General features: G+C 38.8%; 1 protein-coding gene across 7 annotated transcripts in view; it reads left to right on the forward strand.

Moving 5' to 3' along the window:
- Positions 1 to 24,231, forward strand: part of LOC6039565 — a 98,075-nt gene that overhangs the window by 70,929 nt on the left and 2,915 nt on the right. For 3 of the 7 annotated variants that reach the window (XM_038264936.1, XM_038264939.1, XM_038264937.1), the window contains 7 exons: positions 8 to 105; positions 5,071 to 5,484; positions 5,894 to 5,902; positions 13,670 to 13,723; positions 14,715 to 14,924; positions 18,042 to 19,134; positions 19,293 to 19,579. In XM_038264936.1, coding sequence (XP_038120864.1) covers positions 8 to 105; positions 5,071 to 5,484; positions 5,894 to 5,902; positions 13,670 to 13,723; positions 14,715 to 14,924; positions 18,042 to 19,134; positions 19,293 to 19,579 — 2,165 coding nt within the window. The remainder of the gene's footprint in view (positions 1 to 7; positions 106 to 5,070; positions 5,485 to 5,893; positions 5,903 to 13,669; positions 13,724 to 14,714; positions 14,925 to 18,041; positions 19,135 to 19,292; positions 19,580 to 24,231) is intronic. The other 4 variants (XM_038264941.1, XM_038264942.1, XM_038264938.1 and 1 more) reach the window with 4 other exon arrangements.

Below are 24,231 nucleotides of genomic sequence, written 5' to 3' on the forward strand. Positions count from 1 at the left end.
TCCACAGGCATGGGAGTGGGCGCTGATGCTGGGCTGGAAAAGCTTGGTATTTTTGTCAAGACCATTACAGATAACGGGGCGGCGGCACGAGATGGAAGGATACAGGTTAGTTAAATTGGAACTTTTGCTATCAATTTATGAGCAATAAGGGAATTCGCAAGGGTTTCCAGGGGAGCCTCAAACTGGCAAATAATTACACTGACCTACAAAAAATTACAATGACTGCGCAGGCTCAACTCGAGGGAAAGCATGAACTTTGGGGTCCTTAAAAACACTTGCACTATGAATTTTTCAAAAATATTTAGACAGGGCCGTATGGGTTTTCTCCAAAGTTTGTATGGTGAATTTGGGGTGGTTCATCGCTGTTGCATAAAAAGCAAAAAATTGCATGCATTATGTGGGAGTAGCAAACAGCACTAATTAGTCTGTGTTAAGTTTCCATAAGAGTTGATTCTTCAGCCAACTTCGTCGGTTGATTCAACCGACTAAAACCAACTTAGTTTTGGGAACAGTAGGGTGTTTTTTTACAGGGAATTCTCCATACAAACATTGGAGAAAAACCATTCGGCCCTGTCTGAATATTTTTGAAAAATTCAAGGTGCACGTGTTTTTGGGTACCTCAATCTTCATGTTTCCCCTCGAGTTGCCCTAAATCTATGCAATTTTCATTAACCCACCGGAGGTCGCGTACGTGCACTTTGTACACAGTTTGTAAGGGCACTTGCAAGAAAGGCGAAAACACGCGACTTCCCGAAGGAATATTTAAAGAAAATTTATAATTTTCATTATTAATAAAATTGTTGCCTTTCCTTCAAATAGGAAGTCACAATTATTTTTTCATGTTCATTTATTCAATTGCATTGATCCAATGACCCACTACATTGCTGAATAAAATAGTTTAATTGGTTAAATCTCCAAATAGTTGGAAATAATTTTCAAAGTTTACGTCGTTAAATGTAATGAAAAGATTGGAAAAAATAAAAAAGCTACAGAATTTACTAATAGTAGAAGTGCAATCAGCTGCAATCAGCTAAATTAATCTGTTTCATTGTTGTTAACACTCGTTGGCATTTTGCTACGATTCAAATACAATTTTATCATCTTTCAATCAATCCAGACATTAAAAATATTTTTGACCATAGTTTTTTTTTATAATTTCTTAAATTTTGAAAACATTTTTTATTATTTAAAATTTCAATAATCTTTCGTTATCGTTATCTTCTTTTTGATAACTCTATCGGCGTTAATCTTAACGCCGATAATGGGCGATAGGTCATTTTAAACATCTTTCTAAAATCGACTTAATTCAACCATATCATGTTAAATTTTCAATGCTTTCACTAAGAAAATATTTTTTGAAAATGTAGTAAGTTTTAAAGTATTAATATGTACTCAAAATTGTTCACAAAATACCGTACTTTTTCGAAAGTACTCAAATTTTCATAATTTGAAATATGGTTATTAAACGTAGCGGAATTTTGTATGCTTTTTCAATTGTATAATGTTTTTTTTTTTGCAAATTACTAAAATTTTCATAAAATACCATTTTTTTTTCGAAATTACTCAATTTAAAAAAAAATAATATGGGTAACAAACGAAGCGAAATTTTATTGGCTTTTTCACATTAACAGAGTTTTTTTAAATACTCAAATTTTCACAAAATACCGTATTTTTCGAAAATACTCAAATCTTCAAAATGTGCAATATGGGTATCAAACGAAGCAATATTGTATATGAAGCATACACAATTTGAATGCATGTATGAAGCATGCAACATTTCGCTTCGTTTGATACCCATATTGCATTTATAGAAAATTTGAGTATTTTCGAAAAAATATGATAATTTGTGAAAAGCTTAGTATCTTCAAAAAAAAAAACTCTAATAAATTTAAAAAGCATACAAAATGTCAATTCGTTTTGTATGTATGTATGTATGATCCCCATACCCGCAGGCAACTTGGTCCTGGAACACATGTGAGCGCTAGGTGAACAATTCGATCATCTTTTACTCTGTAATCTGTACACCCACGTGCATAAGTTTTTGCACGAATTTTAGTGCTACAAATACCGGCGCAAAGAATAAAAGAAACCCCTTTCCCTCCCCAAGCACCGGAAATTTGTAGCGGGTGTAGGGACACTTTGTATAGACGCCCTTGCTCCCATCACGTCACTGAGGGTATAGAGCGACGAGAAATTAATAAGCATGCCCCCCTAGTCGAACCTTCATTAGAGAAGCAGGCAATCCACAACTCACAGCGAACGACCAAAGGAACACCCTACCGCGTATATAGTAATATTGGCGTGGTTTGTGTTCATTGATGTGTGTGTATGTCAGAATAAATGAAAGTATGGTTGTCTTATAAAAGAACGAGCTCACCAGTTGATAAAATTTTCAAAATCAGCTTCTCTTCAAAGGTCACGCATGCCCGAAATACACCAAAAAAGGCCGGTTCCTGCTTGGGCTGCTTCAGCTTGCCGCCGCCCCACTCGTAATCTGCTCCGTCGTCTTCCTTTCTCTCCTTTCGTGGAAACTGCGGCAACGTAACCTCCCCGCTACAACTGCGTTCCACCTTAACTGGTTCCGACGAACTAAACCGTGCGCCAAGGCTCCGATTCCCGTTTCGTTTGCAGGGTTTTGACCTCGACGAGTCCATCCACGAGGAGACCGACGACCGCTTCGCTCTCTGCGTTCGCCACCTTTCCTATTTGGGTCAGTTCCTTCAGATTCCCGGAAGTTGTCCATTTCCAGGCGAACCCACATCCACCCTGGTCGTCGGGGAAGTTTCGAAGGCCTCCGCGTTCCATAGCAGTATCGCGACCGACCCGGAACGAGCCACGTCCTTGATTGAACCGTCCTGTTCAAAATCCTCCGCTGGAACCATTGCTTGAACATTTCCACCACGAACAACACCATTCACCACTGCACTGATTAGTTCCGGAACCACTTTTTATTTTTTTGAACAAAAATTCAAAGAAAAGCAGCAGCGAAAATTTTTGACGTCTTTCTCCAGTCGTAGACTGCTTCGATCATAGAAAATGTCAATTCGTTTTGTACCCATATTACAAATTTTGAAAATTTTAGTATTTTTGAAAAATACGGTATTTTGTGAAAATTAATTTTCCAAAAAAACTATAATAAAGTAAAAATGCAACAAAACAATCGATTCGACTTTCGAAAAAGTACTGTATTTCGTGAAAAAAATTGAGTACATATACGCTTTGAAACTTATTACATTTGCAAAAAATATGTTCTTAGTGAAAGCATTGAACATTTAACATGATATGGTTGAATTAATCGATTTTAGAAAGATTTATACAGCAATTCCCCACGAAAACAGCATGATTCGAAAAAAAAAGTTCTCCGATCGGGCTCAAAATTTTTCTGGGGGTTCCTTGGCCGAAATAATTAGACCCGTTTTTTTTTTGTTTGGCCATTAGGGTGACCTACGCCGTGTTAGGGTGGTCCGAAAAATGGCAATTTTCGTCGATTTTCGCAAAAACCACTTTTTTTAAAAAATCATATCTCCGCGCCATTTCATCCGATTTTAGCTGTCCTAGACGCAAAAGAAAGGAGTTTAGTTTGGCTATTTGGGAAAAATAGTAAGAAGTTTCAAAAATCTAGCTCAATATTTGAAAAAGTCGTATGAAAACTTAAAATGCTGTTTTGAAGGTCTCGGGACCAAAGGGCCTATGTCTGAAAATATTTTTATCGGATTCCTCGGAAAATTTCACATAACATATCAAAAAATGGTGAAGTTATGTTTTCAATACTCGTATTTTATATATATTGCGTATTTTAATTACGAAAATTTTGGTACTCTAACATGTATAGGTCATCGCTAAAATTTTCAAGTTATCGCAGTTTTAGTGAAAAAAGTAATTTTTTCCCGTTTTCGTCATTTTCCCATTTTTGCGCGTGGCGCGTCGAAAAACCCAGTTTTTATTTTCAAAAAATCGTATCTCAGAGTATTGAAAACATAACTTCACCATTTTTTGATATGTTATGTGAAATTTTCCGAGGAATTCGATAAAAATATTTTCAGACATAGGCCCTTTGGTCCCGAGACCTTCAAAACAGCATTTTAAGTTTTCATACGACCTTTTCAAATGTTGAGCTAGATTTTTGAATCTTCTTACAAAATATCCCAATTAGCCAAACTAATCAGCTTTCTTTTGCGTCTAAGACAGCTAAAATCGGATAAAATGGTGCGGAGATATGATTTTTTGAAAAAAAATGGTTTTTGCGAAAATCGATGAAAATTGCCATTTTTCGGACCATCCTAACACGGCGTAGGTCACCCTAATGGTCAAACAAAAAAATACGGGTCTAATTATTTCGGCCAAGGAACTCCCAGAAAAATTTTGAGCCCGATCGGAGAATTTTTTTTTCGAATCATGCTGTTTTCGTGGGGAATTGCTGTATAAATGAATTATCGTCCATTATCGCCGATAAGATTATCGCCGATAGAATTATCGAAATAACGATAATGATAGATTATCGTTATCGTCCCGACGATAACGATAACCATTATCGTTATCGTCAGACGATAATATTATCGATGTAAAATTTATTTAATGCGTTGATATTAATTTTGAACATCATTGAACCAGTTAAAAAACATTTTCATTTTTTTTGTGAAATTTCGTTGTTATTTTGCGTTTTATCGTCAAACTTAGTTTAAAAAAAAGTAATGACTACAAAACAACTGTACTTGTAAAAAATGCATTAAACAACACTTTTCTCATTGAAATGTCAAACACATGGCAAGTAATTTAAAAAAAACCTTTTGTGTCCTCTCAATGTTAAAAATTTGAATAATAGGTTAGTTTGTCCTCATTTTTCAACTCACGATATCTTGAAAAATATTGTATTGATTTTAAATGTATAAACTTGAAACTTTTGCGAAATGTTCTGCTTTTTAAATAAAAATAATAGTTGAAATTCAGATAATCTAAATTTGTGTTGCCGCGAGTTGAAATTACCGTTCCAACTTTTTTGGATCCATTACAGTTGGAATGTTAACAAAGTAAGATTCTTCTAAAATCACCACTCCTATCCCTTATCTACAGGTCAACGACCAGATCATCGAAGTGGACGGCAAAAGTCTGGTCGGCGTCACGCAAGCGTACGCCGCGTCCGTCCTGCGGAACACGTCCGGCCTGGTGCGCTTCCAGATCGGGCGCGAACGCGACCCGGAAAACTCCGAAGTGGCCCAGCTGATCCGCCAGAGTCTGCAGGCGGACCGCGAAAAGGAGGAACGCGTCAAGCGCCAGCTCGAGGATTACCTGCGGCGGGGCAACGCAAGCCACGCTAACAACGCCAACAACACGGAAATCTCCGAGGACTCGACGCTGCCGGTGTCGGCCAACTCGAGCGTGTCGGAGGGCCCCGTCAGCCCGACCGGCATTACGGCCGAGTCGCTGTTCGAGACGGAGGCGGCGCGGTCCAGCGATGTGGAATCGCTGCGGCGGATTCTTCAGGAGGTAATTTGGATCTTTTTTTTTTCTTGGGGGCTTCTTTCATTTTGTCTCGCGCGCGTGGGTGGATTGTCATTCATATTTCTCTTGTTAGGGAGGGTTTTTTCGTTGTCTTCATTCATTTCACATTTTTTGTGCTCGCTCAGCAGACGCTAAAATATTGAAAACGCTTTTTACCCCGTTTTTCGCCGTGTTTGCTAGTTTATCTTTCAATTTGGGAAAGATACATTTGTTCGTTCGTTCAGATTAACTTTCTGGGTTGTGGCGCGCGCCAGGAGAATAACCCTCAAGTGCCACGTGCTTTCCTTCATCGAGCATTTCGCCTTATAAATGTTTGTTCTCATTACTCGTTTCTTGTTCTCGTTTTTTTCCTCGTCTCATTTTTTACTCAAACGCATCATTGGAATGTTGACAGCATAAAGCGGTAATTATTTCAAAACTTAAACCAAGAAAAGTCACCCTTTTTCCGGTGCTGCTGCGCAGTCTTGAATCGATGTTATTCATTGCTTTCAACTGCAAAGTTTAAGCCAAACCTGTTCCCAACCTCTGTTCCTCTCACTTGCGTTCATCCACTCTCTCTCTCTATCCCACAGAAGTAATCAATTTTTAAGTTTATTTCGTAAAACACAGCTTTGCCAAGTGCACCTACTATATTCTGAAATTGTTTAGTTTATCAAAAAAAAAAAAAAAAAAACAATGTTGCTTCCACTCTCACACTTTCGCACATCATTTATCGGTTTGCATGCACTTTGCTGTTGATGTTGTAAGTTTTATCTCGAATGCCGAAAACCTCACACCACCCGAATGTGACCGGGTCTCGTCTCATCCAGTAACTTTACACAGTAAGACGGTAAGGTGTTTTCTCCCCCCCTCGTTCCCCCTACCATAAATTCATCAAATCATCAGAATTATTACTTTTTGACTGTTTTCATTAGAGCTAGATAGTTTCCTTTTTCAACTGTAGACAAGTAACCGTTTTTTTTTTGAATGTTTATTCCTCTGGTTTAAATTTGCTATAAAATTTTACTTAAGTTGTAGTTCAGCATTCCAGCAATTTTGCGTCGACGTGCCTTCCGAGCTGTAATGCTATGGAAGAGATTTATTAAAATTCACCTTCAGATTTCAAACGGAACCCGTTCCTTGCAAATGCTTTCAACATTCTAATAAAAAGCTTTGCTGAAAATCTAATAATTTTTACCCTTTTTCAGCTTGAACTTTTTGAAAAACATAAATTAAGGTATTTTGATCCACCATTTTTCATTAAAAAAATGAAAGAATCACAACTATTTAAAAAAAATTGGTTCAAATTTTCAAGCCATGCGGTAATTTTTTTTTGATTCCATCAAAATAAAGGTTTGCTTGGAGTTAAAATCCAGAACCATTTGAAGCTTATTGGGAGCGGCCGTGGCTGACTGGTTACGGTGTTCGCTTTGTAAGCGAATGGTTCTGGGTTCGATTCCCATCTGCTCCCAACGAGAAAGTTAAGAACACATAAATTTGAACTGATGATTATGAACGAAAAATCAAAGTCGCTCAAGGCGGGGTTCGATCCCCCGTCCTTTGGCTTGGTAAGCAAAAATGCTAACCACTTGGCCATGACGACTTGGTGAGCTTGGACTGGAATTAGGAATACTGTTACAGAGAGCGAGTTGTGGCGCTATAACCACGGCAAATAGTGTCCAGGGCATTCGTGGAAATACAATGTCCCATCCCAGAGGGTCCCGGAGTACCAAACCTTCTTAGCATGGTGCTCCCAACGAATACAACCAAATCTCGGAGCGTATGGTGGTGTGTCCCCACGCTTCTTCCTCCCCTGTCGATTCAGAATTGTGTTGTTGTTCGAACACTCAGTGCTCAAACTCAACCCAATTACGAGTCATCTCTGCGATACGGCTTTACGAAGTAGGCCTGGCCGGTTTAACGCTTGTGATGTTTCAATGCATTCTAATGCAATTGCGCACTACAAATGTTAATAAATGACAAGAAGAGTGCTAGGCGTCATCTAACCTAAGGCACTCTCCAGGATCCCTTCGAAAGATTGGCTGCGCTAGGGTCTGATTATATTAGATTAGATTAGATTAGAACCATTTGAAGCTTATTATAATAGCTCTCTATTCTCAATGATATACCCCTCCCCCCCCCATCGTGGACAATTGTCCATACATATTTTTTTTTTAATTTCAAGGAACACTCCAGATTATCCAGCATCATTCAAACACGACCGCTTATTAGGCTTAAAATGGGTATATTTCCCCTATTTGGTATCGATCATAAATAATTATCTTCAGATCAAAGCAACCGTCCAAAAAGTTGACAGGACCGATTCGACAAAAAACCTCATTCCATCTTGTCAAGACCGCCCGAAATTACGAAATGGAGCCGTCACTGATGCCGGCTTCCGCCAACAACCTCCGCTCAAAACCGCAAGCCGCCTGGGAATTCTCCGCCTGGACAAGCTTTTTCTTGGCGAACCTGCTGATCGGGTACGTGTGCTCGTTCGCCGGAATCGACGTGATCCACCAGCTGCGGAATGCGGCCCGCGATCGTTCCGATTTGGACCTGAGCGACCTGCTCATCAAATTCTCCGTAATCTATCTGGTGTCCCGGCACCAGCTGGTGCTTCGTACGTGGAGCGATTCGACGCCCGGACTGGCGCTGGCCTGGCTTGTGTCGATCATGCTCAACCTGATCGTGGGGGACCTGCTGACCGGTCTGGTGTGGCGTCCAGGCGGACGCCTTCTTTCCGCCGGCTGTCTGCGGGTTTCCGAGCACCTCATGCGGAACCATCAACCGACGTTCATCGTGCTGGGCTTGAGCTCCTGGTTGCGGCTGATGGCCGCCGGTCAGATTAAGTACGCGCTGGCGTATTATTTGCTGTACCGAAGCGTCCGGTCCCTGCTCAAGGAGGAACGGAAGGTGGCGACGGAATTGACCAGCTGACCTACTCGCCTCTTCCAGCGGTTGAGCTTCAAGGAAGGTCCAACGGGAGAAGTCGTACGCGCTTCAGGGCTCAAAGCCGAAGGCGCTAGGCCTTCTAGATCGCATTGTTTTGTGCACGTGAGAGTGTTGTGAAAAATTGTGGAAGCAGTCTTCGATTTATTATATTTTTGAATGAAAATAAATCTACACCCGAACAAACTACCACTGTCGTTGATTTTTTTTCTGTTAGGTTACGATTACACTTGATGGTTACAAGCCAACCCCTTATATTTATACACCATCAATTTTTGTAGTTATCTGCTCTACAACTTTGTACACTCTAAAAAAATACCCTGCAAAGTTACACAAAACACGAAATCTCAAAATGAAAATTGTTGTTCTAAATGAAAAATAACCCTTCTGGGTTATTGCAGATTCCAAAAAAACATTATATTTCCCTTATGAAGGCTAGTATGCAGATCGGAAGGAAAGGGGTCAAGAAACAGCTTTACAAACAGCAGAACAAAGGAGAGGGAGCGATTTCTTGGGGCTTTTCCTCATCCTCTCTGACTTGCTTGCGCTGCCGCTGCTGCCCATTTGATTTTTTTCTTGACCGGTTCCTTCCGAAGTGCGTATACCGCTTAACGCAGGGGTGCCCAAAGTATGGCCCGCGGGCCAAACGTGGCCCGCGAGGTGAATTTTTGTAGCCGCGGACCCATTTTGAAAGATTAGATCCCCACTTTAGGACTCAAATATGTTGTTCAAAAATCTTAATAATTAAAACAATTTCACACGTTTCAATGTGAGTGAAACTACTAACTATCGTCAATACTTTCATCAAACATTTTTGGAAATATTTAGAAATCTGTATTAATTGCAAAAAATATATCTATTCCATATTAATTTGAAGTCAAAGTGACCCTTTTATGAACTGACCCTCAAACTTATTCAGAAACCTTCCCTCGGGATTCGAACTCATGACAGTTGGATAACGAATTTGATTGACTACCATCTGATTCAGGTAGACAAAATGTTGAAAACGGAGATATAAAGCTGTTGCAAATATTTTAAAAAGCTCTTGTTGACCAACCCTCCCCCCCTCTCATTATTAAAAATTGGTTAAAAAATTAGATAAAACAATTTTTTTCAAAAAACTTCAAAATATTAATGGAAATTTATGTGCATTCAGCTTTATTATTTTTATTACATTTTACATTTTTCGAAAATAATGATTGCAATTTAACTGCACGGGTGCTTCAAACCTTTTTCATTTTTTTTTCATTTAAATGTGGAAATTTGGGCTCTCAACGATTTTTCATTAGTCACACTTTATTTAAAGATACAATTACGCCGTTACATATATTGTCACCATTTTCGAAATATTAAAAAAAACTGTAAAATTTTATTGAAAACACAAGTACTTTCAGCTAAAAACATATTTTTTACTCAAATACTGAAAGCAATAAAATCAACAATACCAAAAGAAAACTGCCATTTTGTTTTTTATTATTTTTGATTAACGAAATGTTCAGAAAATAACAGATATTTCAAAAAACTTCAACAGATAGATGTATTTTCTAGTTTTTTTAAATTGAAGCAACGTAATTTCATTTTTTCAAATTATCTATTTTGTAAATTTGGCCCGCAAGCTAATTTGAGCTTCTAATTTGGCCCGGCCTCTGAAAACTTTGAGCACCCCTGGCTTAACGCGTAAAAAAAAAAAAAAACAGTTGGGTAACGAAAAATTTTGGAGTTTTTAAAACTATTTTTGTATTGCTTATTGCGAGATAAAATCACGTTTCTCCTTCGCGGTGAATGACAGGAGATTATAGTCGCCTGACTACCGCGGTGTAAAAATCAGCAAGCTGAACTGAAATTCTACATTGATTTGCTGCCGTTCTACGCATAATTGTCCCATGTCATTTTTGGACGATTTTGACTTTTTGACATTTTTATGTTTAGTTTGTCGTATACTTTAAGAAAAACACATAAAATCTATTACTTTGTTCGGAAAGTCATTAAAAACAACATCAAGTCTGTTTGTCCCATCGTTGTACTTCTACGCATAATTGTCCCACCAAGTATTTTCTTTCGTGAAATCATTAGTTTAACAGAGTATTATGTCTTGTTTACCTATTGTACAGCAAGAGGATCACAAATAAGATTGTGGTACTACTAACTGGGGTGATTTGGGACACATAGGCTGATCGGGAGAACCGGGACAATTATGCGTAGCAACACACAAATAGATCGAAAAATTTCAATCGCATTTTTCTCAGTTGCACTTTTTTGAACATGGGACAATTATGCGTAGAACGGCAGTTTGGCTGTCAACTTGGTTTGTTTTGAATATTTTCCAAAAAGTCAGCTAAAAACTCAAGGCAACCTTTGACAACGGCCAAAAATTTGTTCTGCGGTTGTCATGCGACCATTTTCCTGCGGTCGTATCAACGCGCTTTAACTCTGTTTATTAACGCCCGCAGTAATAACAATCTTTTCTGAAAAAAGTATGGTGCTTTTTTGCTTCTGCTAAAAGAAATAGTTAGCTCAAAACTGGTCTAAAATTGATTTTTTGCTGTTCTGTTTTGCTTATATAGTCACAAAATTGCCAACTTATCTTCATTAAAAATAAAAGTGCTGCAAAGTTCATTATAGCACTCAATAGCACTCAATTGAGTGCTGAAAAGATCAACTTTTTAGCACTTGTATCGAAAAGTCACTGTTGAAAAATTGAGGCTCTGCCAAAATGGGTAAATATGACGATAAATTTCCCGCATTAGCTTGGCGGCCGTGTGTCAACTTTTAAACCAAATCAGTATCAAAAAGTATTCAAATGAGTGCTATATAATGAACTTTTTGTTATTCCGTTGTGAAACTGCTTACTTGGTCTGTCAATCTCGAATAACCAAACGAACTACTTTTCATCGTCAAAAATAACAGAACCGAAAACTACTTTTCATCATCCATTTGAGTGTTGAAAAGTTTAACTTATCTGCACTGCCCATGTTCGCATAAATGTCCCATATGCAAATACAGCAAGCTGAGAAAAACGCATTTGAAGTTTGACCCATACATAAGGCTACGTGTTAAGTTTTCGCGAAAAAAACTGGATTTCCTCCTGATTTCTAGAACAAAGTACTGGATGTTATAGGCTCTTTCGAAAGAGCACACAATTTTGAACCAAACTGCATCAATAACTCGAAATCGATGAAAATGCATATGGGACATTTATGCGGTCAGGGGCAGTGCACTTGTGTCAAAAAGAAATACTTTAGCATACGGTTTTGGAGTTTGACACTTATCGTCAAATAAAATTCAAGCGGAGTAACAAAGGCTTCACTAAAAAAAATTATTCAACTCGTTGAAAAACATGACTTTTTCAACTCGCATAATTTTCTTTGTTAAGTTTATGCAACGAGTTACAAAATGAAGATTTTTTCAGCACGATTCGGGTACCTTGGCGAGCACGGAAATTAAGCATCGATTGAAATGTTTCGATCAGAAATAAATATCTACAGATCAAAGCAACCGTCCAAAAAGTTGACAGGACCGATTCGACAAAAAACCTCATTCCATCTTGTCAAGACCGCCCGAAATTACGAAATGGAGCCGTCACTGATGCCGGCTTCCGCCAACAACCTCCGCTCAAAACCGCAAGCCGCCTGGGAATTCTCCGCCTGGACAAGCTTTTTCTTGGCGAACCTGCTGATCGGGTACGTGTGCTCGTTCGCCGGAATCGACGTGATCCACCAGCTGCGGAATGCGGCCCGCGATCGTTCCGATTTGGACCTGAGCGACCTGCTCATCAAATTCTCCGTGATCTATCTGCTGTCCCGGCACCAGCTGGTGCTCCGTACGTGGAGCAACTCGACGCCCGGACTGGCGCTGGCTTGGCTGGTCTCGATCATACTCAACCTGGTCGTGGGGGACCTGCTGACCGGTCTGGTGTGGCGTCCCGGCGGACGACTTCTTTCCGCCGGCTGTCTGCGGCTTTCCGAGCACCTTCTGCGGAACCATCAACCGACGTACATCGTGCTGGGTTTGAGCTCCTGGCTGCGGCTGATGGCCGCCGGTCAGATTAAGTACGCGCTGGCGTATTATTTGCTGTACCGAAACGTCCGGTCACTGCTCAAGGAGGAACGGAAGGTGGCGGCGGTTGCGGTACCACCGCAGCCGAGAGTTCAGCAAAGTGACCAGTTGACCTACGCGCCCTTGCCAGCGGTTGAGCTTCAAGAAAGGTCCTACGGGAGAAGTCGTACGCGCTCCAGGGCTCAAAGCCGGAGGCGCTAGGCCTTCTAGATCGCATTTTATTTTATACGTGTTTTGAGTGTTGTGTAAAATTATGGAAGCAGTCTTCGGTTTATTATATTTTTGAATGAAAATAAATCTACACTCGAACAAATTACCACTGGCGTTTAATGTGTTGAATAAGCCTCTCTTTTAGATACATTGCCCATAACTTTGCGAATGTTCTCGATTTTAGGGAAGAAACTAGCATTATTTGTTGTTCAATACAATTTTGACTGCTTGTCCTTGTCTGCCTGTGTGGATCAATCGGACCGCGCACTGGACTCACAATCCAGAGGTCACCGGTTCGAATCCTGAGGCGGACGCAAAAATTCTAAGTGTTAATATAGGTATTCGGTGCCCTCTCCCCGTGCCTTCACACTTAGGAGACCCGGGAGGCGGAGTCTTGTCGCAAAAAGAACGATACACGCCTGTGGATCCGTTGACGAAACCGCAAGGTTTGAGAGGGCCACATTATAAGGTGTTACGTCGATTCCGATTCCGTCCTTACAAAATTATAAAAAAAAACCAAGAAAAGTATTTATTGAAAAACTCAGAAAATATGATCACACTAACAAACAATAGTTTGAGCTTTACAATAAAGCAGTCAAATTAATTTGGCAGTGTTGCAATTTTAACAAAAATCTTGATTTTGGGAAACTTTCAAATTCGTTTTATAATTTATTTTAGGACATTTTTGAAAACTAAGCATGATCCTTACTTTTATGAAATTGCATGAACATTTTTGCATACTTTTTTATTGGCTGTAATTTTCTAGCTTGCTACCCGCCATAACTGAAGTTATTTATTATCATTTTTCCCATCGAATGATTCATCCATATAAAAACCCAAAACCGAATATGTTTCACCCTTGCCGTGCGCCCCTTTACCCCAAATACCCCACCCTCTCTCTCTTTCTCTGTATATTAATTTGAAAATGATTGTATTTGACCAATAAACTCCCTGCAATATATAAAATTTCCAGAATCTTAAAACCATTGCACTGCATGAGGGCGATATCCTTAATCTCAAGCAACAGGTAAGTGAATGATTCGAGAAATAATCGCTCAACTATTCGCCACCACCACTACTACCACCACACTATCTATTTCTTTCTCTTAACTACTACACACAAATCTCTCTTTTTCACTTAACACATACACTAAGTCAGTTCAAGTCCGATTTATTTCCTATACTATTACTAACAGATAACAAAACACACACACACACTCTCAAGGTAATCCGTAAACATTTGTCCCGTCCTTAATTTTGTTCTTGCATTTTAACGAGTCGTAACACGTGTGTTGTGTGCACCACCACCCTCCCCCTCTTAATGAAAATCTCTGTCCTCACACGAGTGTCCTGTTTTTTTTTCATTTGTTTCGTTTTTTACTTCATGTCCTCGGGTGTATTTGATTGTCTCTGTCCTCTGTAAATGTCCCTACAGAATAAAATATAAACAATTGTCACGCAAAATCACCCCAAAACTTCACCACCACCGATTCTACACAAAAGCAGTTAAAATCACAACAAAAACCGGAAAATAAAACTCAAACAAAGTTTTTAAAAATAGCTCATAGATTTAGATCAACTTAGATCGAATAGAGTCACAGACAAACAGTCGTGTTTTCAGTAATTTTGATTTACCGTGTTCGAATTTGACAGCCTCAGTGGCGCCGCTATTCTCAGTTGTGGCAAGTTAACGAACTAACGTGACTTGAATTGACCGTTATTAAATCCAATTTCAAACTGTTTGTCTGTGTGATAATTTTGTAAAAATTAGAGTCCAACAATTGAAGGGAAAAAGTAAGTACTAAGGGGTGAAATGCAACTACACACGACGTTTCAGCTCACGATTTTCCTCAAAAAATACACAAAAAAAACTTTCTTTTTTCATACACAAAAACAGTTTTCCTCTTGGTTATGGAGCAAATGTTGGGATTTCCCCTTATAATCACCAATTGAACAAATTCAAAAAAAATCCTAATCTTCTCCCTTTCCCCCCTCTCCATCGAAAAAATCGCAAAAAGCTGATCAAGTACCAGCAGAGCTGCAACGAGGCCGAGCTGCTCGCGGAGCGGATGAAGCAAACCGAGCGCGAGCTGGCCAACATCAAGAAGGAGGCGAACAACTACCAGAACATGCTGCAGCAGAGCCAGGCCCAGTACGGTGGGCTCGAGAAGAAGTACGGCCGCGTCAAGAAGATCCTGCGCGAGTACCAGCACCGGGAGCGGGATATGGTAAGTGATTGGAAACCATACACATTTTTTTGTGACTTTAGTACTTTTCTGTGTTGATTATGTCTGAACCTCGATTTCAATGGAGACATTTCATGGCAGGATTGTCAAATCTTTAGTTTTTGTGATTCATCAAAAAGATTTAAAAAATGTCAATCAAACCATTCAGACACCTGCGAATGTTAAAACAAACATAATATTGATAAGTTTCCTAAGTAATTTTAAATAAATATGTCTTATAAAAGAGTGGCCAGATTATTTAATTTTATGAATTAAGAAATGTTTAATATTATGATCAGATTACTAGATGAACTGACGTTTTTACAGCTTTGTGTAGGGATGCCAGATATTTTATTTGAATAATCTCTACGTTTGAAAAAATCAACTTTTCATTATAAAGTCCAAATAAGCTATTTTCCATCAAGTGTTTCTCCATAGAATTCCACAGCAACTGTAAAAAAATTTAATACCTTATTTTTCAAAAAGATAAGAAAATTTCACGAATGTTTCAGATTTGACATTGAAAATCGGATCAGTAGTTTCCAATCTATCGTTAATTTAAAAAAAACAGGGACGGATTACACTTAGAAAAATGTAGTTTTCTTAATTTTCATTGAAAGTCCATATCTCAGCAACCAAAGGTCGAAACGACAATGAAGTAAAAAAAAAAAAAAGAAACTGTTAAAAAGTACAATGAAAATGTGGCCCCTACAAAATTTCTTGTTTTTTCCTATTCCCTACGATTTTAAACCACAAACATCATTTGGCCGAAAAAATAGCAATAAAAGATCACTACTTTTCCTGCCCAATGATGTGCTCGATCAAAGCTGGCTTTATTTTTTGTGTCAGCTATTTTGATAGCTGAGCGGATCCCGTAATGCATTGTCCACGTGGATACTTTAGGCGAGGGGGGAGGGTATTAGGGAGCGTTCTTTTATTACGTAACGCAGTTGGGGGGGGAGGAGGGTTGGAGGCCGTGTTACGCTCCATACAAAAATTTTAAAATTTGTATGGAAATTTTGTTACGAGGGGGGTTTAAAAATCCGATTTTTTGCGTTACGTAATAAAAAAACGCTCCCTTAGCGATTGTCTACGCTCCATAAAAACATTTTTTGCATGAACAATTATCCGCAAGGGAGGTGGGTGGGTCTAGAATTTTCAAAAATGTGTCTACGTGGATGTGGATAAGGTATCATCCATTAAGTACGTCACATCAAAATCAGCCAAAATTTACGCCACCCCCCTTTGTCACGATTTCCCTATGCTTTTAACACGCAACGTCACGCTTGCTCAAAACCCCCCTCTTCCCTCAGAACGTGACGTGCTTTATGGATGATGCCTAATGGACGTCCCCTTAAGAATTAAATCGAAATAATGTAATAAAATATTGCCCAGTCTTGATTTGGTCCCAAAACCTTAAATCAACATTCAAACAGTATTGAATTTGACTTCTATCAATTCTCAATGTATACATACATCATGATGAGTAAAATTGGCGTATATATCATAGTTTGTTTGCTTAATAAAATGGGCCCCAGAGCAGTTTTTTGAAAAATTCTTTCGTCAGGAGGTAGCTTTTAAGATTCTTTATCAGACTTGACAATAAAATTGAAAATTTCCAAAATGGCGTATACATCATATCGCCGTAAAACGGCAGTTAGCACTTCTGTTCCACCAGCTATTCAAAAAATAAAAAAAACGAAGGTCAAAACTAAATTTAAAAAAAATATCAAATTCTGATTTCAAGCCTAATTTTCGAAATAATGAAAATTTCAACAACAAAAAAATCAAAAATACGTTTTAAATTATTACTTTTGTAACACTGTAATGTCTTCGGTGAAGTTGTAAGTTATGATTAGTCCTTTCTTTTTTTTTAGAAATAAAAGGTACACGGAAAAAAAATATTCCCATATTTTTTTTTACCTTCTATCATTAAACGTTGAATTTCCAAAATACTATCGACAATGTAAATAAATGTAGAAAATTTTCTTTTTTTTTTGAAAATAAAATAATTTAAAATTGGACAAAGATGGACTCTATTTTAAAAAGATTTAAAAAAAAAAATGAAAAATTTTACCCAAAAATAGTCATAATAAATTTTACTTAAAAAAACGATTTTCATTATTTTTCAAAAATCTTTTTTTCTCAAAAAAAAGGCTGGTAAAATTTTTTATTTAAAGTTTTTGTCACCCCCCCCCCTTCAATGTTGGCCCGAAAAATCAGGAAACAAAAATTTTTTTTTTTCAAGAAAACTTCAAAATTTCAATGGAAATTTAAGTGCAATCAGCTGAAAATGATATAAAATGCATTCCCCTGCGTTTAAAATCATTTTTTGTTTGGGATGATTTAAACATCTTTTGAATTTCTGAAAATTTTCGATTCAATGTATCACAGAAAAAAAATCGCAATTTTTTTTGTTTTCGTCAAATTTTACTTTTTTTTTAAATTATGAATTGCAAAACAACTGAACTAGTGTAAAATGCATTTGAAACACTTTTTGCATTAAAATGTTAAGACCATGGCCTGTTATTTAAATTTTTATATTTTTTTATTTTTGAGAAAACTTTTTCTTACACTGAAGAAAACCATTTTTCACTGATTTGAAATTTTAGGAGGCAATCTTTAAGATTCCTTAATAACATTTCAATAGGGCGAATCTGCGTTTGTAAACAAGCAGTCTATCCCCCTCTTACTTGACGTGAAATGTCTGTTGTTTTTCTCAAAATTATCAATATTTAAAAAAAATAGCCATCATAAACTCAAATGCCAAAAAGGCAAAAAAAAAAAACGCAAAAGTTTCCAAAAAATATTAAATAATCGAAAATAAAAAAATATACGTATTTTGGGAATTCAACATTTAGTCATAAAAAATGGGGTAATTTTTCCGTGTTTCTATTTTTTTCCTGAAAAGTCGTAATTCGATCAGAAAGAAAAACCCTTGTAAAGATACAGATTTATTGGAGCCTTGTATGGAAAAAAAAACTTATGGTGTAAAATGGCTTCTTTGCATAGGGAATGCATGTACAAAGTTTCATCCAAATAGAAAAATTCAAAATTAAAAATCTCGAAAAAATGTGAAGTTGTAGAAAATTTGTCTAATGCTTTTCTCCCTCCCCGCAGATCCAATTCCAGGAGTACTACCTGCAGCACCTCCAGGAAAAGGACACCGAGTACAACGCGCTGGTGAAGAAGCTCAAGGACCGGGTAATTCACCTGGAACAGGAGCTGCAGGAAACGCAACGCAAGGCGGGCTTCCCGGTGAATCTACCGTACGACAGCGCCAGCCTCAAGCTAACCCCCCAGATGAGCCGCAAGCAACCGCCGAAGCCGGTCTTCCAGAAGCTCGAGACGGAGCTGTCGGACACGGAGTTTTCGGATTTGTCTCCGGACGGGGAGGGTGAGGACGGAAAGACGGCCACGGTTGAGCGGAAGCTGCCGGTGTCGAAGGACGACGAGTTGGACACGGCGGTGCCGCAGCACGAACTGCTGGACAACTCGCTGAACAAGGGCAAGAGCGACCTGGTGGCGAGGGGAGGCTTGTCGAAGCGGAGCGCACCAGGGAAGAAGAACAGTCATAGTAATAGTGGGTCGGATTGCGCGCTGGATGAGAGTGAGGAGGAGATTACGGACTCGACGTCGGTGTCGCACGAGTACAGTGGACTGTACAGCACGCCGCAGATCATTCAGAGGGCGGGACTTACGAACATAAAGAACAATGGGCAGGAGAACGCTGGGTTGCCTGTGTACGCCCAGGTCAACAAGGATCGTGGAGGAGGTGGTGGTGTCCTCGGGGGAGGAGGAGCCGATCACCAGACGCAACACACGACCATACCGAACATTTACCGAAATCCACCGACCGACAACAACAAGCTCAACTCGAGCTACGGGTCGGACTTGAACGCTTCCTCGTACGACAGCGATCTGGGTTCGTCCACGGACAAGCTCAAGGACAGCGGCGTATCGAGCGAAAGCTGGATGTACCCGTCGCGAAGGCCTAAAGGACTGAAGGGAATCACGCCGCCGCTGTTGGCCGAACAGCTCAAGGAACGACTCGCCGAACGGCGCACGACCCAAGACGACGCGTCTTCGCGGGACTCGAGCGACGACTACTCGGAGATCAACCAGCGGCACGTCGTCAACCCGGCGGCCGTTTCGCTCTCGCAGAACCTGCTGGTCGAGATCAAGAAGGCCGTCAACGAGGCACAGCCCAAGGGTAAGTCTTTCGGCTATATTTGTGTGCGTGCGTGTTTTCGCAGCTAAAATTGCATCCTGCTTCGAGTTGTTTGCAAAGATCGTGTAGACGCCAAAGGATAATTGTAGTTCTTTTGGTTTCGTTCTTTTTTCTCCTCTTCTTCTCGTCGTGTGTGGCAGTGAAAAACATTCTTCCACAAAATCTGTCTCCTCCAGGAAGTAGCAGCCCGTGGCAACAGCAGCAGCCACCGTCGTCGATTCTGCAGCAGTCGGGCACGGCAAGCGGAGCCGGTTCGCAGGGACCGCCGTCACCGTCGAGTGTGTCCAGCGGGTCGACGTCACCGGGGGCGTACTCGCCGTCGCGCACCCTCGATCTGTCCGGGTCAACGTCGAGCTTCTCGAGCGATCGGCTGCGCGACTCGCACCAGTGGAAGAGCGGACCGGTCGAGGAGTGGTCCAATGAGCAGGTTAGTTGGAGGAAGTTTTATATTCAATATTTTCATTTTTTTTAAAATCAAGACTAACATTTCAAAGGGCGTCTTATTGAATGTTTTGTCCTTTTAAAATGTAAGTCTTGATTAAAAAAAATGAAAATGTTGTTTTTGGAAAGATCTGAAAATTTCACGAGAGCTGAGATATCGACATTAGAAAATGGTGGGTTGTTTGGGTGAGAAAACATTAATTATTTTTGCCTTCCTCACCTCACTGAGGCAAGGCTATTAAATCACTCGAAAAATGAACTTCTTAAATACACCTCCTAGATATACCTTCACATATACCTATCGACTCAGAATCAAATTCTGAACAAATGTCTGTAGGGATGTGTGTAGACATGATTTTTTTTCCACACGATTATCTCAGAACTGGCTGAACCGATTTTGGCCGGATCCGCCTTATTCTGTTCGTTTTGGGGACCCCCAAGACCCTATTAAATTTTATTCTGTTTAATGAAGTACTTTTAAAGTTATGCCAAGAAAAAGTTTTTTTTGTAGCTACAAAAAGGGTGATTTTTGCATAACCTCAAAGGCCGGATCTTTTTGCTTGCGCGCGAGAGTCGCGCAGCATGCGTAGGGATTTTGGTTTGATCACGCGGGGGATTGGCAGCCACACCCCCTTGCATGCGTATCGCCCGGTTGCCACATTGCTTAAGCAGTGTCTGCGTCTCTTCTGGAAAAAATCTGTATTAATTATGTTGCTGCATCATTTTGTCTCGACAAAGATTTACACGAACTTTTTACTGAAATATATAACTCATGGGACTTTTCTCCTTTATTTTGGAGAGTTGGTAAAAAAAATAATTGAAAATTGCTGTTCCAGTAAAACCTGGGTGCAGAATAGTTGTCCGCAAAGCGGCCTCAATTTAGAACTGTCAAAGTGGAACCAATTTACTGTTCGCAAAATAATACCAAGAAGAGGCAAGTATTGTGATCGATCTATAATTTATTTTGTCAGGAATAAAAAAAGTCGATGGCGTCGAGCTATTAAGGTATTCGAAGTCAAAACATCTTAAGAAGAGGTTCGAAATCGAGATTGGCATGATTCGTTGCTAACATTTCAAAATCGCTATGTCTCACGCAAAACCTATGTTTATGACGCTTTTTGAAATGTTAGCGACGAATTATCAATGAATGGTACCTGCCAAATAATATTGGATAATCTTACTCCGATATTATCACTGCACATCAAAGATACATAATCTCGGAACTTCCATTCGGTTGCTCTTCTGGTTCACAAAATTCCACCCACTTTTGACACAATTTTTCATCACGTGGAAAACAAAAAAGTCCTCTCTTGGCCGCCCATCGTTTAGTATACGAAGAAAAAAGTGGGTTAAGTGCATTTTTCATCGAAAACATCATCATCCAAAATGTTTCAAAACAATTCACTTCAGCAGCAAAAAGTATGTCACGCTTGAGCTTGAACATAGCCCTCTAATTTGTTTATGTTTACAGCTGTAGTGCTGTTGTATTAGTGGGGAGCAGTGGGGAGCTTTCGAAAATCACGTTACGCATTCTGTCTTTTCAGCACCCAGAGTAAAACCAATAATTATAAAAAACAAATGAAAAAATAATAAAAAAAATAAAAAAAAACTCTTAAATTAATTTGTAAATACATACAACCTAAAATACAACATGAATGCGAGGAAGGCACCAACCACCTTAAGGTGGATTAAGTAACGTTTTTTTATAATCTTTGCTTGGCAATATCTCAGCAACTGAAGGCCGTATCAACAAAGTTCAGAAAAGCAAAGTGTAGAGAACTTTCTCAGCTTTTCAAAAATATGTTTTTCAAGAGTGGGCAAACATAAGCACTAATTAAAAAAAAAAGAATAACTGCGACTATTTTGAAAAAAGTGGCTTTAAGCGGTATATGCACTTCGGAAGGAACCGGTCAAGAAAAAAAATCAAATGGGCAGCAGCGGCAGCGCAAGCAAGTCAGAGAGGGTGAAGAAAATGCCCAAGAAACCGCTCCCTCTCCTTTGTTCTGCTGTTCGTAAAGCTGTTTCTTGACCCCTTTCCTTCCGATCTGCATACTAGCCTTTAACTTGAAAACGTTGCATTTTATCAAAATTTCACTTAGGGGCAGGGGGGCAGAATAGGCCACATGGTTTTGGGCTTTAGAATGGATTTAGACAAACTGTAAGGCAAGGGACTTATAAAGGACGTCAAATAGCATCACCACACCGAAAACGGCGTTTGAATTCATTGTATTTTTCGAATTATGTATGAGCAAAAATGTAAATTTATTGACAAAACCACGCAAATGTTGTTTATTTCGAGGATCTTAAACAAGCTTTCTCGAAAGTTAGATTGTTTGAAAAAGTTTGTTCAATGTTTATGATGTTACCAGGAGCTATTACAAAGGTATTCAAACAGCAACGGAACCTTCAAATCATTTAGAGGCTTGGTAGTGGAAGTTTTAAATTAAAATCCACTTGGGGGCAGAATGGACCACCATTTTCTGCCTTATAAAATCAATCAAAAGTTATGAAATTTTGGTTAAATGGATTATGTTGCTCCTGGTAGGTTCACAAATCACGTTTAATGCAACATTTGTTGATTTTTTAGTTGTTTTGATGCTTATTTGTAAAAATCGTGTCTTATTTCAACATATTAAAACTATTTTCAAAAATGTTTGTTTTGGTAAGTGACTCTTTTCATAAAAGTGGTCTAACTTCATGGAAACTATGTTAGAAAGGTCCCTTAAGTCATTTATTATCTCCCTTCAACGTTTTATTCTGCCCCGCACCCTGGAAAAGTAGTCGAAAAACATTTTTTTTTTTCAAATTGCATAAAAAATAGTTTTAAGCTAAAAATTTTCATCAGCCAAGTAAACAACATTGAAGGGAACATCCCAAAGCATAAGCCTACTACACTGAATTCATAAATTTGTATGTTTTTCTATGGTTTTTGGCACATTTTACTTAGGCGGGCCATTCTGCCCCCCCTGCCCCTATGTTTCACGCAAATTGAAGAGAGGTCAGGGCAACAGCTTTGTGAGTTGGCGGAAAATGACTCAGCTATCATATAATTTTCCATAAAAATTTGACAGCTGTCCATACAAAAGTGATGTGTGTGTGTGTGTGTGTGGTCCAATCCAATACCCGCTGGCCGGCAGCGAAATTATGGGAAAGTATAATTTGTATCAGACTTGGATTAAGCTGATACAGCTTATCTCAGTCCCGGGTTTTAGGTGGTGACAGCCCTCGCGCTGCTTCCAATGACCCATTTCAGAATGGCAGAGATCCTAGCGTGCTAGCTGTCCATACAAAAATGATATATGAAAATTCAAAAATCTGTATCTTTTGAAGTAATTTTTGGATCGTGTTGGTGTCTTCCGAAAAGTTGTAGGTCCTTATCCATGACTAGGGGAAGATGGGGCAAGACGACCATATGGGACAAGAGGAACAATCGCTCGTAAGGCCGTAATTTTTACAATTTTGATTATTTCCAGTATGAGGATTTGTTGCTAGCAATGCAATTAGCTGATTCTACTACCACATAACCGCCAAAACGACGTAAACGCCACGGGGCATAAGATTGAATGAAGTTTTTTTCAAAACCTTTGTTTCCTTATAATATTTGGAAAGTACAAAATAAGGCTTAGGAATCGTTTTAAGGCTCATTTTATCAAAATGCTATTTTTCCTAGATCAGTAGTGTCCCTACCAATGACTTGCACGTATTATAAAGTATGATTTATGTTTTGGTTATTTTTGTAGAGTGCTTTTAAAAAATCTTGTTTAGGTGGGGTAAGTGTACCATATGGATTTTTAGTATGGAAAAAATACGAATTGCTGCAGCAACATATTTTATTGTGAAAAAACTACATAAAAGTTCTTAAAAACTGATAAACAATTGTTTAAAAAATTGTTCATATACGATATAATAATATCATAAAAATTTACTATTTATCATCTAAGTAATATTTTTTTTTCGTAAAAACGGTCAAATTTTTAGTAAAATATTATTTTTTAATCTAAAAATGAAAGAAACGTTTCAAATACATCCTAATCTGATGTATCTAAGTGATAATAGTTCAATTGTTAGTAAATTAGCATGTTTTTTCATGCATTGTTCCTCTTGCCCCAACGGGTTGTTCGTCTTGCCCCACTAGTTGAGTAGAACGTACGAAAAATCAAAAATTTTAAAATCAATTTTTTACATTAAAAAACAGAATTTTTTAAAAACTTGTTCTATCAAAGTCTCAGTCAAGACCTGGAATAAGATGATGCTAAAAAATCCGAGAGATTTTTTAACGTTTTTAATGGGTTATAACTAGCATTTCCTTAGCTTGTTACACTTGCCCCACTTTCCCCTACACTGAATAAAATGATACACGGTAAAAAATAGTGATTTTAAATTTCACTTTTTGTCACTAAAACTTGATTTGCATAAAAACACTATTTTAATTTTTATTTGCTGATATATTTTAGGGGACATCAAATGCCAACTTTTCAGACATTTTCAGAACGGGCAAAAAATCTTTGACCGAGTCTGGAGCAACACGAGAAAAGGGCGGATAAGCATGTTGATAGCTAGAACTATTTCGCAAATTCCGAGCCAATAGGTAACTTTTTCACAAAACTCGATGTGTTAAACAATATATGGCCTTCCCAG

Source organism: Culex quinquefasciatus, chromosome 3 (assembly GCF_015732765.1).
Source record: "Culex quinquefasciatus strain JHB chromosome 3, VPISU_Cqui_1.0_pri_paternal, whole genome shotgun sequence".
Classification (NCBI taxonomy): domain Eukaryota; kingdom Metazoa; phylum Arthropoda; class Insecta; order Diptera; family Culicidae; genus Culex; species Culex quinquefasciatus.